Consider the following 19,093-nt stretch of genomic DNA (forward strand, 5'->3'; position numbering starts at 1 on the left):
TATATTTTGTGTATGTAAGAAAGAATCCAGGCATTTTTTTGAAGCAATCCACTGGCGTGGCCAGAACCAACTCTTGAGGGAGTCTATTCCACATTTTCACAGCTCTCGCTGTGAAGAAACCTTTCCGTGTTTGGAGATTACATTTCTTTTCCTCCAGACGAAAAGAGTTCCCCCTTGTCCTCTGTGTTGACCTCAGGGTGAATAGCCCCTACACCGAGTTCACTATATGAACCACTGATGTATTTATACATGTTGATCATATCCCCCCTTAATCTCCTCTTCTCAAGAGAGAATAAATTCAGTTCCTCTAATCTTTCCTCATAGCTGAGCTCCTCCATGCCTCGTATCAGTTTGGTTGCCCTTCTCTGTACTTTCTCCAGTTCCCCAATGTTCTTTTTGTGAATTGGTGCCCAAAATTGAACTGCATATTCCAGATGAGGTGTTACTAATGATTTGTACCGGGGGAAATGATATCTCTCTCTCTGGAGTCTATACCTCTTTTAATACAAGAGAGGATTTTGCTCACTTTAGAAACCGCAGCTTGGCATTGCATGCCATTATTAAGCTTGTGATCTACCAGAACCCCTAGATGCTTCTCCACTATTGATTCCCCCAGTTGTACCCCCCCCCCCCAGTATGTATGATGCATGCATATTCTTAGCCCCCAAGTGCAGAACCTTACATTTATCAACATTAAACCTCATTTGCCACATAATTGCCCAATTACACAGTGCATTGAGGTCGGCTTGTAAATTGGAGACATCCTGTAAGGACGTTATTCCACTGCACAGCTTGGTGTCATCTGCAAAGACTGAAATGGGATTGTTAATCTCAGACCCTATATCATTTATAAATATATTAAAAAGTAAGGGTCCCAACAGTGAACCTTGGGGTACACCACTGACAACCCTAGACCATTCAGAGTATGAATCATTAACCACTACTCTCTCTTTTAGCCAGTTTTCCATCCATTTACATACAGATTTTTCCAAGCCCTACACTTTACCTTACACATTAGCCATGTGTGGGGAACTATGTCAAACGCTTTTGCAAAATCCAAGTATACCACGTCCACCGCCACCCCTCGGTCCAAGGTTTTGCCCACCCCCTCATAAAAAGAAAACTTTTCTTCAGCAGGGACAGGAAGCTGGTCAGAGTTGATGGGAAGATAGATAGAGCCAAAGACAGGGCAATCTTAGAAGAAAACCTGTTAATGTCTGCAAAAGACTTGAGACTGGGGTGGAGGTTCACCTTCCAGCAGGACAACGACCCTAAACATACAGCCAGAGCTACAATGAAATGGTTTAGATCAAAGCATATTCATGTGAATCTGTGGCAAGACTTGACAATTGCTGTTCACAGACGTTCTCCATCCAATCTGACAGAGCTTGAGCTATTTTGCAATGAAGAATGGGCAAAACATTCCCTCTCTAGATGTGCAAAGCTAGTAGAGACACACCCAAAAAGACTTGCAGCTGTAATTGCAGCGAAAGGTGGTTCTACAAAGTATTGACTCAGGGGGGCTGAATACAAATGCTTGCCACACTATTCAGATATTTATTAAGTGTTCTTGCATGGCAAGACCACTTACTGTTATCTCACATATATATTCTTATTATTATAGCCAAATTTACCACCCTAACTCCTCCCACAGTTTTTACACTACATAGACAGTAATATACCGAAACGGATTGTTCCCGATTGGTGTGCTATTACTTTGTGGAACGTTTTGCCGAATGGTTCACAAAATATCACGAAATATCGGCGTTTTTGTGGTGAAATTGGTCCCATAGGAATGAATGGCGGAATGTTGAAAACTAGAGTGGGATCTGACAAAAGCTAGAGCGTGAGCTGAAAAATCAGGACATGATTTCTAAACTGCCATCACTCCCTCAAGCCCACCTACACAAATCTTATATAAAAACGTTCAGCTATCCCTGCTGCCACTAAAAATGTCCACGGCTAAGCCATAGTCCTGATAGTTTTTGCAATGTGACCATTTGTTTGCAACTCCCGCCACCCATTGACATTCATTGAAACTTCACTCTAGCCACCTCAAACTTGAAGGGCAATTTCTAAACTGCGACTGTGCCTTCATTTTTAATATTTCAGAGACATGCTATGCATCAAAATGTAGGTCTGGGTCTTATGATTCTCACAATATAAAGGTGGAGGCAAAAACACTTCACACAATTTCCCCAGAAATTGTAGCTTTTCTAGTTTGTAAAGCTCTTCCTATTAATATCCCAGCTTCATAGGTACAACACTTATCCACTTCTTTTCCTTACACCTGGAAGTCCAGGGCACCCAAATATCTTGGGGTCCACATTACTACGTCCTATGCCACGTTATATAAAGAAAAATTTCCCCCTCTTTTTGATCAAATTAGGACAACAATCCATCAATGGAAGAAACTTCACATTTCTTTATTTAGTCACACTACATCCATCAAAATGTCCATACTTCCTAAACTTGTTCAAAACATTGCCCATCCCTGTCCCTACCTCACACCTTAAAAAATTGCAAATAGATTTATTAAATTTTGTCTGTGGCTACAAGCGAAATAGAATACTCTGCAAGTTTTTTTTAGGCATCTCAAAGTGATAGTGGCCTTGCGTTTGCAAACCTTTTATTATACTATCAAGCTGCCCAATTGCGTGTAACTGCATCATGATTAACGTTATGTGCCCACAACAAGTGGACTGAAATTAAGAAGCTGTGATTGTCACCTATCTATCCTAACATCCCAGAAACATGTTCTTATGTCTGAAGCTTCTTTAATGACTGCTTTTTTAAAACAATCCCAAAATGCCAGATTGACATTTCCGATGTCTTCTTGATCGTCGCAGAATCTTTTTAATTTTGGCCATCTGGTTGAGCACAGGACTCATAGACTTTTACCATTCGAAATGCTTGAAAACAGGTTTTACCTACCACGCCAGGTGTTTTATGGGTACTTACAAATATGCCACTATGCACAGTCTTTTACTCCCTTGTTGCAGTTCTCCTCTTTGACCCCTTTTGAGCAAACGATCCTGGCAAGTCTCTCTCAAAAAGGTTTAATATCTGACATTTAGAAAATATTGAATGCCTATCCCAGGCAGATTCAAGGAAAACACTCATACATGCTAAAGTGGGAAAAGGCCTTAGGTGAAGAGCTTTCCTTAGAGGTGTGGCTGATGGTCTGGTCTCAAGCAGTCAAGAGCTCTCTTTGTACTCTTTATAAAAAAAATTCATATTAAATACTCTGCTTCTGGTACCTGACATCAGACGTTCTCCATGCTATCTATCCTGCCAGTACGGATTGTTGTTGGAGGTGCCATTCGGATAAAGGTACGCTTTATCATATCTATTGGACTCGCCCAGGAATAAAATCTTTTTGGACATCAGTCCAACACTTACTACAGCATCTTTTTGATGTATCCATTCCAATTACTCTGAAGTTTTTTCTCTTTGATAGAGATACGGAACAGTGCGGCACTCCTCCTCCTTTCTCTTCCTTCTCCTCATTCTTCTTTCATAGCTTGTCTTTCTTTCACCTAACTATCATGGAATACTATTTTTAGGCTCCCGGGGTCTATTGTTCGAATTACATTGAGTATATTTTTGTCCCTCATGTGTTAGCACACTCCCATTGTTGTGTTATGTTTAATTACCTCAACTTGGCAATTGCTAGAGGGTATCTTTTCCTGTATTGATGAGACTTGTTTACTGTCTTAGTCACATTGCTCTTTATAAAGTTGTATGCTCTCTGCTTTCTTTTAAAATCTTTTACTAAAATGTTAATTATAAAAAAGAATGTATGCAAAAAAAAAGAAAAGAAAAAATGTTAAGAAATGAAAAACATTTTTTAAAACACAGAATAAATGTAATTTTGTTTTAACACACTGTCACCAGTCAGTGTCCCTGATCACCGCCACAATAGTCATATGATGGCTCTGCACTGCACTGGTGACAGTATGTAACAAAAATTGTGACAATAAAACTTCTTAATTTAAAAAAAAATTTTGAAAAAAAATTACAACTTTCCAAAAAAAGGGTCATTTGTACTGACAAAAGGGTCAAAAAAGTATTTGTACTGTCATGGCATTTTAGGGCCACAAGAAATGAGAAAGGAAGTCAGTACATCAGAATTAATACATTTTCAAATATATATACAATAGTTTGCCGATGCTATAACTTTCACACAAACATTAATATACACTTATTGCATAACTATCCAATTGCCAGTTAGCACAATGCTGAAAAGCAAAACATTCCCTGGTCATGAAGGGGGTAAAATCTTGCGGTGCTCAAATGGTTTAGATGTCTCTTTCTTCCTATTAGATTCTTTATACACTGCTCAAAACAAATTAAAGGAACACTTTGAAAACATATCAGATCTCAATGAAGAAAAATATCATGCTGGATGTCTATACTAATATGGACTGGGTAATGTGTTAGTAACGTAAGGATGCCCCATGGTTTGATGGAAATGAAAATTATCAAGCTACAGAGAACTAAATTCAAAGACACTCTGAAAATCAAAGTGAAAAAATAATGCAGCCGGCTAGTCCATTTTGCTGAAATTTAATTGCAGCAACTCAAAATGGTCCTCAGTAGTTTGTATGGTATCAATTCCTTCATCCTCCAGGAACTGTCTGCATACTCTCCCAACATGAGGCCGGGCATTGTCGTGCACCAGGAGGAACCCAGGACCCACTGCACCAGCATAGGTTCTGACAATGGGTGCAAGGATTTCATCCCGATACCTAATGGCAGTCAGGGTGCCATTGTCTAGCCTGTAGAGGTCTGTTCGTCCCTCCATGGATATGCTTCGCCAGACCATCACTGACCCACCACCAAAACGGTCATGGTGAACGATGGTACAGGCAGCATAACGTTCTTCACGGCTTCTCCAGACCCTTTCACTTCTGTCACATGTGTTCAGGGTGAACCTGTTCTCATGTGTGAAAAGCTCAGGGCACCAGTGGCAGACCTGTCAATTCTGATGTGCAATGGCAAATGCCAATTGAGCTATATGGTGTCAGGCAGTGAGCACAGGGCCCACTATAGGATGTCGGGCCCTCAGGCCACCCTCATGAAGTTTGTTTCTGATTGTTTGGTCAGAGACATTCACACCAGTGGCCTGTTGGAGTTCACTTTGTAGCGCTCTGGCAGTGCTCATCCTGTTTCTCCTTACACAAAGGAGAAAATACTGACCCTCATGATGGGTTAAGGACCTTTTATGGCCCTGTCCAGCTCTCCTAGAGTAACTGCCTGTTTCTTGGAATCTCCTCCATGCTCTTGAGATGGGCTGGGAGACACAGTAAACCTTCTGGCAATGGCACATAATGATGTGCCATCCTGGAGGAGTGTGACTGCCTGTGCAACCTCTGTAGGGTCCAAGTATCGCCTCAGGCTACCAGTAGTGACACTGATCCTAGTCAAATGCAAAACTAGTGAAAAACACTCAGAAAAGATGAGTATGGAAAAAAATATCAGTGGCCTCCACTTGTAAATCCATTCCTGTTTTGGGGCTCATCTCATTCTTGCCCATCTAGTGCACCTGTTATTAATTTCATTAACACCAAAGCAGCTGAAACTGATTAACTGACCAGATCAATATCCCAGGAGTTTAATTGACTTGATGATATACTCGGATTAAAAAGTGTCCCTTTAATTTGTTTGAGTAGTGTATAATGTACTTGATTATTAACAGAATGCAACAAGAGGAGTGGGAACCCCTACAGGTGGTAAGCAACATCCAATAGTTGGCCAGGAACAGAGCTGTAAACCATCACAGGAAGATCCCCTCTGGACTCCAGAAGAAACATAAAAAGCCAGTGGATTACTCAGTATACCAGACTCCCATCTTTAAACTACCAGTTTTGGGCAGATCAGCAATCAATGTCTCCCCCCCCCTTCCCCGATTATCTATATTTTCTGTAACAGCATACATTTGATAGCTGCCAACTCCAAAATAATGATTGATAAGCAATCAGCATGGCTGCCAAAAATGTGATCACTATGCTGTCATAGTTATCACAACTCAACTGATATTGTGCCTCACACAGAAAAGAACATATGCATATAACATCCAGCAGGCTCTGGACAATGAAATGCCAACTGTTAAAATAAATAAATAAATACATTTTAGAGATTTTTATAAGCACAAAATGGTGTGAGAATTATCAATTTTGCCCTATGACCATAATGGAGCTTCAAACCTGCACTATGCAATGACAGCTGAAGAAGTTAGTATAATTTGAACAACACACCTAAATAGAAGACTTGAAATTTAATAATGTCACTCCATCAGATATTTAGTATGCTTGATGTTCTACATGGTTCTCTTGGTCACCAAATCAAATACAATGTTTTATTAATATTTCCTGTTTTGTCTTGCAGTATAGGAGCTTTGGTTGGTCTGGCGATCGCAGCGTTGGTATTATTAGCGTTTGTTGTCAGTGTGTGCGTGCTGTGCTATTTATTTCTATACACAAAACCCCAGAGAATAGACACTGGACTAAAACTACAGCGTTCTGGGTCATCATGTTCCCAAAAAGGTAAGACAAAAAAAATGAAGTAAAAAAAAGTTTGATTATATACAAACAAACAAACAATTCAGTTGTTAAGAGTAGTAAAGGGTAGTTGAGATTGATGTGATAATACGTATCTCTCACTTCTACAGTATGTCCCTTCCTCACGTTGTGTTAACTGCCATGACTCACACTTCTGTTTCTGTCATTCTTCATCTCCTCTTCTGTTTCTTTCATTCGTCATCTCCTCTTCTATTTCTTTCATTCTTCAGCTCCTGTTCTGTTTCTTTCATCATTCAGCTCCTCTGCTGGTGCTGTCATCATTCAGCTCCTCTGCTGGTGCTGTCATTCTTCAGCTCCTCTTCTGTTTCTTTCATTATTCAGCTCCTTTCTTTTCACCCTTCAGTTTCTCTTCGGTTACTCTTCAACGCCTTTTCTGCTTCTGCCATTCTGAAACTACTCCTTTGTTTCTTTCATTTTGTCAGCTCTTCTACTGTTTCTTTCATTCTTCAGCTCATTTTCTGTTTTTGTCATTTTTCAACACATTTTTGTTTTTGTCATTCTTCAGCTCCTCTACTGTTTCTGTTTTTTTCCAGCTCCTCTCCTGTTTCTGTCATTCTTCAGCTCCTCTTCTCTTTCTTTCAATCTTCACCTCATCTTTGTTTTTGTCATTTTTGATCCTGTCTTCCATTTCCTCCATTCTTCAGCTTCTCTTCTGTTACTGTCATTCTTCATCTCCTCTTCTGTTTCTTTCATTCTTCAGCTCCTGTTCTGTTTCTTTCATTCTTCAGCTCCTCTGCTGGTGCTGTCATTCTTCAGCTCCTCTTCTCTTTCTTTCATTCTTCAGCTCCTCTGCTGTTACTGTCATTTTTAAGCTCCTGCTCTGTTTATTTCATTCTTCAGCTTCTCTGCTGTTTCTGTCATTCTTCATCTCCTCTTCTGTTTCTGTCATTCTTCATCGCCTCTTCTGTTTCTGTCATTCTTCATCCCCTCTTCTGTTTCTGTCATTCTTCATCTCCTCTTCTGTTTCTGTCATTCTGCATCTCCTCTTCTGTTTCTTTCATTCTTCATCTCCTCTTCTGTTTATTTCATTCTTCATCTCCTCTTCTGTTTATTTCATTCTTCATCTCCTCTTCTGTTTCTTTCATTTTTAAGCCCTTCTTCTGTTTCTTTTATTCTTCAGCCCCTCTTCTGTTTCTGTCATTCTTCAGCCCCTCTTCTGTTTCTGTCATTCTTCAGCCACTCTTCTGTTTCTGTCATTCTTCATCTCCTCTTATGTTTCTGTCATTCTTCATCTCCTCTTTTTTTTAAATTCTTCATCTCCTTTTCTGTTTCTTTCTTTCATCATCTCCTCTTCTGTTTCTGTAGTTCTTCAGCTTTTCTTCTGCTATTGTTTTTTTTAGCTCCTTTTCTGTTAATGCCAGCTCCTCCTCTGTCATTCTTCATCTCCTCTTCTGTTTCTGTCATTCTTCATCTCCTCTTTTTTCTTTCATTCTTCATCTCCTCTTCTGTTTCTGTCATTCTTCATCTCCTCTTCTGTTTCTTTCATTCTTCAGCCCCTCTTCTGTTTCTGTCATTCTTCATCTCCTCTTCTGTTTCTGTCATTCTTCATCTCCTCTTCTGTTTCTGTCATTCTTCAGCTTTTCTTCGCTATTGTATTTTTTTAGCTCCTTTTCTGTTTCTGTTAATTCCAGCTCCTCCGCTGTCATTATTTATTTCCTCTTCTCTTTGTATCATTCTTCAAGTAATAATAAAAGGCATTTTTTTTGTATTATTTAAAATAAAAAGAGGGTATAAGTACCTGCTCTGTGCAATGGTATTGCACAGAGCAGTCCCCGCTGCCACTCTCTACTCTACCTTTTCTTCATGTGCTCAATCAGCAAGCCATGTGCTGAGGGGGCACTCATGCAAGCACACATCTGGGCTGTGCAGGGTCCTGTTCTGTGATTTCTGTTCTGCGTTTTGTAGTATGCTTTTCTTTCTGTTCTGTAATATGTGCTAATGATTCATCCTTCTTTTCACTATGCAGTTTATAATAGTAGAATGCTAATAGCCCATTGTTCTTATTGCACTTATTGTACTATTTGTGGCTCATGTGTCTTTGCACCAATCAGACTTTAAAATCCTAAGTGATTTTTAGGAGGTTGTCTAACAGATCAGAAATTAGAATTTGGGTGGGTGTTAATTCCCAAGGTGATTGCTGTGTTTCTAGTCTCTGATATCTTGGTACACAGAAGTTTTAGAATACTGCAATGTAAAAAAAACTTAAATACTTTAATTTCAAAACATATGTATTAAAGCAAAATGAAAACTTCATTTAATCAGACCTTCACTCAAGGGATGTACAAGGTATCAGTGTACTCACCCCCTGCTCTGCAATCAAAAACAGTAAAAACAATTTTGCTTGATAAATACAATTTTTGCTAAATAAACATATCTGTTCTGTTTCTGTTTTGTAATAACATTTTCTGTCTAGTTTCTCATTTACATGGGGAAAACACATTTGCTTATTGCATACACGGGCTCAGCTTCCTTCATTGAAGTTTTACACAGTGGCTGTGCTGTACTGATCATTCTGATAATACAAATCTTTGGATTTGAAAATTGATTGAAAATAACGCACTCACTGCTTTTGCTGGTAACTCATACCAACATATTTACTATTCAGATAGGTTATGAAAGTATATAATCTACCTACCTCTGACGGTCATTTACACATATTTACATTGAATAACATAATACGTATATATAACATTCCAGATCATAAGATCTTTATAGTAAACACCATAAAAAGATGACACATTTGAAAACATGTCAAATGTGAAAGTCACTTACAGTGCCTTGAAAAAGTATTCATACCCCTTGAAATTTTCTACATTTTGACATGTTACAACCAAAAACCTAAATGTATTTTATTGGTATTTTAGACCTACACAAAGTGGCACATAATAGTGAAGTGGAAAGAAAATGATAAATGGTTTTCACATTTTTTACAAATAAATATCTGAAAAGTGTGGCGTGCATTTGTATTCAGCCCCCCTGAGTCAATACTTTGTAGAACTGCCTTTCACTGCAATTACAGCTGCAAGTCTTTTTGAAGATGTCTCTACCAGCTTTGCACATCTAGAGAGTGACATTTGTGCCCATTCTTCTTTGCAAAATAGCTCAAGCTCTGTGAGATTGGTTGGAGAGCGTCTGTGAACAGCAATTTTCAAGTCTTGCCACAGATTCTCAATTGGATTTAGGTCTGGACTTTGACTGGGCCATTCTAACACATGAATATGCTTTGATCTAAACCATTCCATTGTAGCTCTGGCTGTATGTTTAGGGTCGTTGTCCTGCTGGAAGGTGAACCTCCATCCCAGTCTCAAGTCTTTTGCAGACTCTAACAGGTTTTCTTCTAAGATTGCTCTGTATTTGGCTTCATCCATCTTCCCATCAATGCTGACAAGCTTCCCTGTCCCTACTGAAGAAAGGCATCTCCACAACATGATGCTGCCACCACCATGTTTCACAGTTGGGACGGTGTGTTCAGGATGATGTGCAGTGTTAGTTTTCCACCACACATAGTGTTTTGCTTTTAGGCCAAAAAGTAAAATTTTGGCCTCATCTGACCAGAGCACCTTCTTCCACATGTTTGCTGTGTCCCCCACATGGCTTCTCGCAAACTACAAACGGGACTTATTATGGTTTTCTTTCAACAATGGCTTTCTTCTTGCCACTTTCCATAAAGGCCAGATTTGTGGTGTGCGCGGCTAATAGTTGTCCTCTGGACAGATTTTCCCACCTGAGCTGTGGATCTCTGCAGCTCTTCCAGAGTTACCATGGGCCATTTGGCTGCTTCTCTGATTAATGCTCTCCTTGCCTAGCCTGTCAGTTTAGGTGGACAGTCATGTCTTGGTAGGTCTGCAGTTGTGCCATACTCTTTCCATTTTCAGATGATGGATTGGACAGTGCTCCGTGAGATGTTCAATGCATGGGGGTTTTTTTTTATAACCTAACCCTGCTTTAAACTTCTCCACAATTTTATCCCTGACCTGTCTGGTATGTTTCTTGGCCTTCGTGATGCTGTTTGTTCACTAATGTTCTCTACCAAACTTCTGAGGGCTTCATAGAACAGCTATTTTTATCATGAGATTAAATTACACACTGGTGGATTCTATTTACTAATTAGGTGACTTCTGAAGGCAATTGGTTCTATTAAATTTTAGTTAGGGGTATCAGAGTAAAGGGGGCTGAATACAAATGCACGCCACACTTTTCAGATATTTATTTGTAAAAAATGTTGAAAACCATTTATCTTTGTGTTAGTCTATAACATAAAATCCCAATAAAATACATTTACGTTTTTGGTTATAACATGACAAAATGTGAAAAATTTCAAGGGGTATGAATACTTTTGCAAGGCACTGTAAAAATGACTTAAAGGTGAACACTGCAATATTAACTGAGAATACATGGCTACAAATACACACCCCACTAGCACAAGGGCGACACTTTCAGGATAGCTTTACTTTGAACTGTAAGCTTAATGTTAGCAACTTTTATTTCTAAAAAATAATATTACTAAACCTAAAGGTCTGGCAGCACTACAGATTGTGGGGAGTATTCCTTATTTCATCTTAATTTGAATGGCAGCATTTCAGGGTAATTGCCCTTTGTCAGGTTTTAGCTCTGGAAAGCTGTGATTCAAATCAAATTTTAAAGTAGTACTAAAGCCTAAGTGTTTTTTTTTTTTATTGAAAGTGGAGCTTCGCTCAAAATGTAAAGTTCTGCCTCTTTGCCGCCTCCTCCGCTCCTGTTCCTAGATGGCACTTTTGGGGAGCGGGTACCTGATTTTGATGGGTATCCGCTCCCACTTTTGCTCTGACTACCTAGGCTATCAGAAGCGGAAGATCTGCTCCTTCCCCAAACATGCCATTTCAGAAACAGTAGCGGGGGAGGAGGCCTTAAAGCGGAACCGTTTTAGGTGGAGCGCTGCTTTAAGTTAAAAAACCCACATAGGCTTTAGTACTACTTTAAAAGGCTGCAAGAACATTCACAATGTGCGGCGCAGCTTGTGCAAGCACAGTGAGCAGCCGGCTGTCACAGCTGGGTGCCCACAGTTAAAATTCTGGGGCCAGGGACAGACAACAGGAGGTGAAAACATGTGGGGTGAGCACAGCACAGGATCATGGTACAGGTGAGTGGCTGTTTATTAAAAGTCAGAGACTGGAGCGCCTCTTTAATGAATTCACAGTATTAAGGTGCACCCCAGTACAATTACACCTTTAGGGTTGTACAGTGAGAAAGTGAGGGTAAGGCAGGCCATAGATTATTCAAATTTCTTTCCTGCAACCTCAGGTTTCATGAAAGAAAATCACTTGATTGACTGTGTTGGTGGGGGAATCACTTCCGTGGAGCTTTTGTGTGATATTGGCTGGGGTGTGCAGGGAGCCTTGCCGTCTGGCAAAGCACAATGCTGCTTGCTAGTGGCTACAGCCAGAGGCAGTGATTGCATCCAAAAAATCTCACAGGTTATACAGAAGTCGATCTATTGATCCAGTGGCTAGAAGCTGGACATTCTTCGGCACCCCCCTGCCCCCCAGTACTGGAACAAGTTATTTCAGTGCCCAGGGCGAAGATGCCAAAGTGCCAAAAATGCCTAAACAGTCCCCTGGTGTTTGATTTTTGAGGCACAGAAAGGGACAGAGGACAGATTCCCCAGTCCCTTTCTCCGCAGCCTCAGTGCTACATACAGAGTGCAGGGTTCAGGGATGTGTTGTTTACAGGCTGCAGGGTTTAGGGGTGCACTGTGTATGGAGTGCAGGGTTTAGGGGTATGCTAAGTACAGAGTGCAGGGTTCAGGAATGTTCCATGTACAGAGTGCAGGGTTTAGGGGTGTGCTATGTACAGAGTGCAGATTTTAGGGGTGCGCTATGTACATGATACAGAGGTCTAGGGATGTGCAGTGTACCGAGTGTAGGGTCTAGGGGTGGTCTATGTACAGAGTGCAGGGTTTAGGGGTGCACTATGTACAGAGTTCAGGGTATATGAGTGCGCTACATACAGAGCGCAGGGTTCAGGGGTGCGCTGTGTACAGAGTGTAGGGTTTAGGGGTGGTCTATGTACAGAGTGCAGGTGTTTAGGGGTGTGCTATGTACAGAGTGCAGGGTATATGGGTGCGCTACATACAGAGTGCAGGGTTCAGGGGTGCACTCTGTACATAGTCCAGGTTTCAGGGGTGCGCTGAGTACAGAGTGCAGGGTTTAGGGTTGCGCTGTGCTCAAAGTGCAGGGTTTAGGGGGGCGCTGTGTGCAGAGTGCAGGGTTTAGGGGGGCGCTGTGTACAGAATGTAGGGTTTAGGGGTGGTCTATGTACAGAGTGCAGGGTTTAGGGGTGCGCTACGTACAGAGTGCAGAGTTTAGGGGTGTGCTACATACAGAGTGCAGGGTTCAGGGGTGTGCTAAGTACAGAGAGCAGGGTTTAGGGTTGCTCTGTGCAAAAAGTGCAGGGTTCAGGGGTGCACTGAGTACAGAGTGCAGGGTTTAGGGTTGCGCTGTGCACAAATTGCAGGGTTTAGGGGTGCGCTGTGTGCAGAGTGCAGGGTTTAGGGGTGCGCTGTGTACAGAGTGCAGGGTTAGGGTGTGCGCTACACACAGAGTGCAGGGTCTAGGGGTGCACTGTGTACAGAGTGCAGGGTTCAGGGGTGTGCTATGTATAGAGTGCAGGGTTCAGGGGTGCGCTATATACAGAGTGCAGGGTATATGAGTGCACTGTGTACAGATTGCAGGGTTCAGAGGTGTGCTGTGTACAGAGTGTAGGGTTTAAGGGTGGTCTATGTACAGAATGCAGGGTTTAGGGGTGCGCTGTGTACAGAGTGCAGGGTTCAGGGGTGTGCAGTTTACAGAATGCAGGGTTTAGGGATGCGCTATGTTCACGATGCAGAGGTTTAGGGGTGCGCAGTGTACAGAATGTAGGGTTTAGGGGTGGTCTATGTACAGAGTGCAGGGTTTAGGGGTGCGCTACGTACAGAGTGCAGAGTTTAGGGGTGTGCTACATACAGAGTGCAGGGTTCAGGGCTGCGCTATGTACATAGTCCAGGGTTCAGGGGTGTGCTAAGTACAGAGAGCAGGGTTTAGGGTTGCTCTGTGCAAAAAGTGCAGGGTTCAGGGGTGCGCTGTGTACAGAGTGCAGGGTCTCGGGGTGCACTATGCACAGTGTGCAACAGCTGATAAAATAGCTGGATGGGATAAGAAGCTCAATAAGGCAGGAAAGAGAGAAGGTCACAGACTCCCAGGCAATATCTGTGCAGGCAGCCGTCCGCCCCACAATCCTGCATAGATTCCTCACAGCAGCTGGCAGGATGGAGAGCGGGGAGAGAGAAGACCAGGAGAATGAGTGCTGAGGAAGGTTATGTTGCAACCATGTTGGGACTGTCTTAACTGATCGCATGCTGAACTTCTCCATGCTAAGAAATAATATGCCTTTATTCAGCCCACCCGCTTACTACACAGCAGTAAGGGTCATGGGCAGGAGTGACAGCTGGGGTGGCATTTACTGGTACCAATTACTGAATTTTTCCTCCCAGAGCAGCTGAATGCTGGTGAGAGGGAAAGGAGGAGACGATGGGTTTCAGCTACTGCAGGAAGATCAGTACCGGCAGTGGCGCCCTTCTCAATGCAGTGCCCGGGGCACATCCCCCTGCCCCACCTAGCTTTGGCCCTGGATGAATTGATGTCTGCCCATAGATGGATGGAATCTCAGTCAGCCCCTGCTTAATCAGCCAAGATTTGAAACATCTATAGCCGGCTTAAGGGAGTGACTGACGTGCAACTGTTTGACAGAAGCTGGAAGGAGGGAGAATGGCTTGGTTTGCCATATGCTGTGTGTTTAAATGGACACACACAGCCCCAACCAGAAGCATACATGCATAGGTGTTTCCTTAATAGCCAGGTAGCTAAGGGAGACACCCACAAAAAAGAGGGGAGACAGCGGCTCAGGGACTGGCTGGGATGAGAAAAAGACATATTTTAAAGGAAGCAAGCTTATATCTATTATGAAATAAAAACCAAAATAGAGAATAGTGTCACTTTAAAGTCTCAGTGCAAAATGAACGTCAAAAGCCAATTAAATGTTTCTTGCAGATCAGCACTAATGTAACATGTATGGCAAGGTATTCACCTCAGGGCAGAACAACTGTGGTTTCCATCTGCCCCACAGGACCTTTGTAAGTCAAAACCATGGCCTCTTCTATGAATATTGGCACAGGCTCTGTGAAATGTGTGACACAGCAGTGCCTACTCACAGGGCCTAATGAATGTGTGGGGATCTTCACAAAGTAAGTTTACAAACTTTAAGACTGTTCAGAGTAATAGGAGTAGGCTGGAAATAATCAAAATATTATGCTGATATGAATATATGATTTGACATTTTGACCATAGAGATGCTTTAACTATTTTGAGTAACTGATCTGGAACAATTATGCAAATAAGTAGTTCTGACTTTACTTTACTAAAGTCCCAGTATTTAAACTTGTATACACTCATGGAAACAGAACTATTTTGCTGCATTCTATAGGAGAAAAAGGCCCAAAGCTCAGAACTAGCATATAGAGCAGTATACAAATGTGGAGGATGACATACAGGGTCAAAAGTGAGGAAAGTGATGGGTACAATGTTATGACCATTATGAACATAAAAGGGGTATGGAGGTATGGAGGCATGTGCAGAAAGGAATTCTGAGGGTATGGCGGTGGATCTTACTTTATGTGTCACCTGTAGGATTTACTGTTGTCAGCAAGGATGTCTGTCAGATGAGGTGGGGGTGGAGGAGATGAAGGCAGCTGCGAAGGATACCTATAATCTGGGAAGATATGTCTGTAAATGGAATGGAGAGGTGCATTCACAGACTCCTGAACTGCAGTGGCACCCACATACTGCAACTGAAGCTGGCTGCATAGGGCACAGGCATCCTTACCTACTCTCTGCTTGGGAACTCCACCGGCTCCTGGCACATTCACCCCCCTCTCTGATGTTTTCAGCAGCTTCATTTCAGCCCCCCTCCACACTCACCCCTCCAGCTGTAACTGTATACTCCATTCAAGCTCTGCATCCAGAGTTTACAGAGCACAGTGTGGGGGGAAGGTGGAAGAGGTAGAAACTTCTTTCCTCTCTCTGCATACATGGAATGTAGAGATATTGGTCAGGATCACTGGTGGGGGTGTTTCAGACCCCAGAGAGTAGTGACAGCATGAAAGCAAACTCCTCCAGGCAGTGCGGACGGAGCACACAGTCACAGCTTTCTTGATGTGTCTGTTATTTTGACACGTGCAGGAGGCACAAGCAGCGCTTCACTGTCTGTAACCTGCTTTAATTTTTGGGACGCTGCCCGGGACAAGGACCTATCGGGACAGCTTTTGTTATTTCTTCCGAGTGTCTGGTATTACCCCTGTTGGATACGATTAAAGTGATCTCTTGGAGAAGTGGATTTCCTCAGTGGTATTTAATTATAGAGCATTGCTTCATTGAAATTGGTCTGCTTGGAGCTGGGTTCTGCAGAACATTACTCCCTGAAGACACATCCATGAGTGGTTCATTACTCTGCTAATACCATCGCCCCCAGAGCAATATATGCTTCAGTTTTTTATAGCTCTGGTGAGTTTATTTAGTGTTTTTGGTGGTGGATTGTCACATTTTTTGTGCACTTTTCTTCAGATTTGTACTACACATCTTAAATTTGGACTGTTTTTGGACACTTTTTTATATTAAAAAAATGTTTTTTTAATTATGTATTTATAATTATTACTCACATGGATAATATTTTTATATTTTCTTTCTTCACAGGTATAATTGTAATATTTGTTTACTAGCACAAATTATTTTTGTGTTATTTTTTCACACTTTATTAATTTATGGTGGATTTTGCAGCTGGTATATCAGTTAGTGACCCATATGTTTCTCTCTCCATAGGCGCCATTGTATTTATTTACTTATATATTGGGACAGCGTTCAAAAATCCGTGAATGTCCTGGGCAATTTGTGACAGTTGGCAACTATGAGCGTTTAGGAGTGTTAGCATTTTATTAGTGTTTTTACAGTACGTGTTGGGGAAAAAAGCTAGAAAAAAGCGTTTAAGAGCGTTCAGTGTTTTTTTCTGCTGGCAAATCACTCCCAAAAACTCAAAAACAGCATTTTTTTTTCTGCTCCTAGAAGCTGAAGCTTGAAAAACGCTTCTAGCCTACAACAGTGTGCATGGACATATAGGATATTACTATTTGCTTTGGACAGAAAAAAAAACGCTCATAACTAGCTGCTTGGAGCTTAAAAATAAGCTGGAGTCTAAAGGTATATATTTTTGTTTCACAGTGGGGAACCCAATTAGTTTCCTCCTCTCCTCAATCTCATCAACAAAGTGATAGGATGACTCAGACTGTAAAATGCAGACTGTAAAATAGATTTGCAAGAATGTCACACAGGGTTTGGGTGGGGAGTCTACACAAAGACATGAATGGGGTTGATTGATATGTATGACCAGCATATGTTATACCACTGGATACCACTTAGATGTGAATGCACAAAGACCTCTGATTGGAAGAGTGAACTACTCCATGTATAATACAACTTTCTTTATTCATTTAAAAAATGCCAGATCTGACAAGAAATCTTAGATGGAAATTCTTAATTCTTTCCTTGGTGTAATGAAAATGAAAGGCAGCTATAACCCAGATATAGAACTCTACCCATTAGAGCAGAGCACAGCATACTTGATCCAGTGAAATAAAATAATCCAAAAGTAACAGTTGCAATAATTAAATATAATCTCAACAAAGAGATAATATACTGTAAGTCTGCCTTCAGAAAAGCCTCAACTTTCTAAACAACTTGAAAAGAAAAGGTTTTGCAATGTTTACTAAAAATAAGAACAAAGGATCATGAGAGGCTGTGGCTCTTATAATGACAAGCTCATGCTGCTCTGCTAGAGGGGGAGTCAGTATTGTAGTATATAATAAAAGGTAAATGGAGTGTAAATAGAAAACAGTGGAAAACAGTGGTACAAGTTGACAAATGTCAATAGCAGACATTTTTATGTTTGTTTATATGGATTATCTTGTTTAATGCATTGATACATTTACAGTCATGTGAAAAGTGTGTACACCCCATGGAAATGGGAGTTTTTCACATATTTGGACACCACACATTTTCGTCCAAAATAGTGCCTACAGATAAAGGGTAATATACTTCAACAAATGACACATAAAATTGACATGGTGTATTCATTTTTATAATCAAAATACATGAAAATGCAGATTTGTCATGTGGGAAAGATAAGTACACCCCTAAATTAAGTGAATTCATGCTTTATGCATGTTGGTGTACTCATTGCATTGTAATTTACTAGTGTGCATTGTGTTACAGAAGTTTTGTATGAATCTTGCTTTGGTGCATTAGGCAGCTCATACACATCAGTATTCTACATGATACATCCCTCCCCCAAGAGTTGGTTCTGGCCAGCTCAGTGGATTGCTTTAAAAAAGGCCTGGATTCATTCTTAGATACACAGAATATAACTGGATACTAACATTTATAGGTAAAGTTGATCCAGGGAATATCCGATTGCCTCTCGGGAGATCAAGAAGGATTTTTTTTCCTTGCAGGAGCAAATTGGATCATGCTTTGCTGGGGTTTTTTTTGCCTCTGGATCAACTGTGGGTATAGGATTATAACTTTTTTTTTTAATGGTTGAACTGGATGGATTTTTGTTTTTTTTCAGCCAGACTAACTATGTAACATGTATCGGTGTGGTGCAGTGACATACATTTTGAACACACGCCACAGCAAAACACTTAGCCCGGTACAACACTGCCAAAAATGCTGCATTTATGATTTTTTCCGATTTTTGTAGTGCCTTAGGCAGCCCATTCAATGAATAATTAAACTGCCTTAACACAATGCATGTTAATGTACAACATAATGTACATGAACAAGAATGCTTTCAGTGCACCACAATGAAATTGAGTGCTGTAAGTGGGTCCTCAAATAAATGGGCTGCCTTAATGCAATGTATAATAACATGTAGTAACATTTTTACATTAACACACCACAACAGTGTGAACTCTCAATTCATGGAAGTGTGCTAGATGTGAGGCCATCTGTCAAAAATCAAAGCTGAAGCAGAAATTAATCTTTCAACACAAAGATGACCCAAAGCAGTCTAGCAAATCCACTAAGGAGTGGCTCCAAAAGAAGAAATTTTGTGTTATTAGCTAGCTCTGGTCTAAGCCCTGATTTGAATCCCATTGAAATGCTGTAGGAGGATTTAATATAGTAATTGCAAAAAAAAAAAAAAAATTATATATATTGTGAGTACTAGCATCAAGGGTAGAGCTTTTACAGCACACACCCACTCACTTTCTTTTTTAAGGGCCGTTTTAGCCCAATTTTATTTAAAGGAAAGTTCCAAAACCAACGAGGAAACTGACAAACCAGTTTCCTCTGCATTAAACAAACCGTCTGGAGCCCCTCAACCTGTATAGTTGAGAATCCTGGGTTATAACCTTGATTTAGACCGAGGCAGGATACTGCACTGCCACA

General features: G+C 41.1%; 1 protein-coding gene across 1 annotated transcript in view; it reads left to right on the forward strand.

Moving 5' to 3' along the window:
- Positions 1-19,093, forward strand: part of SHISAL2B (shisa like 2B) — a 96,697-nt gene that overhangs the window by 67,454 nt on the left and 10,150 nt on the right. Inside the window, exon 2 of the mRNA XM_089653441.1 lies at positions 6,391-6,548. Coding sequence (XP_089509567.1) covers positions 6,391-6,548 — 158 coding nt within the window. The remainder of the gene's footprint in view (positions 1-6,390; positions 6,549-19,093) is intronic.

Source organism: Staurois parvus, unplaced genomic scaffold (genome assembly GCF_062004578.1).
Source record: "Staurois parvus isolate SC_StPar_1 unplaced genomic scaffold, SC_StPar_1.0 ptg000714l, whole genome shotgun sequence".
Classification (NCBI taxonomy): domain Eukaryota; kingdom Metazoa; phylum Chordata; class Amphibia; order Anura; family Ranidae; genus Staurois; species Staurois parvus.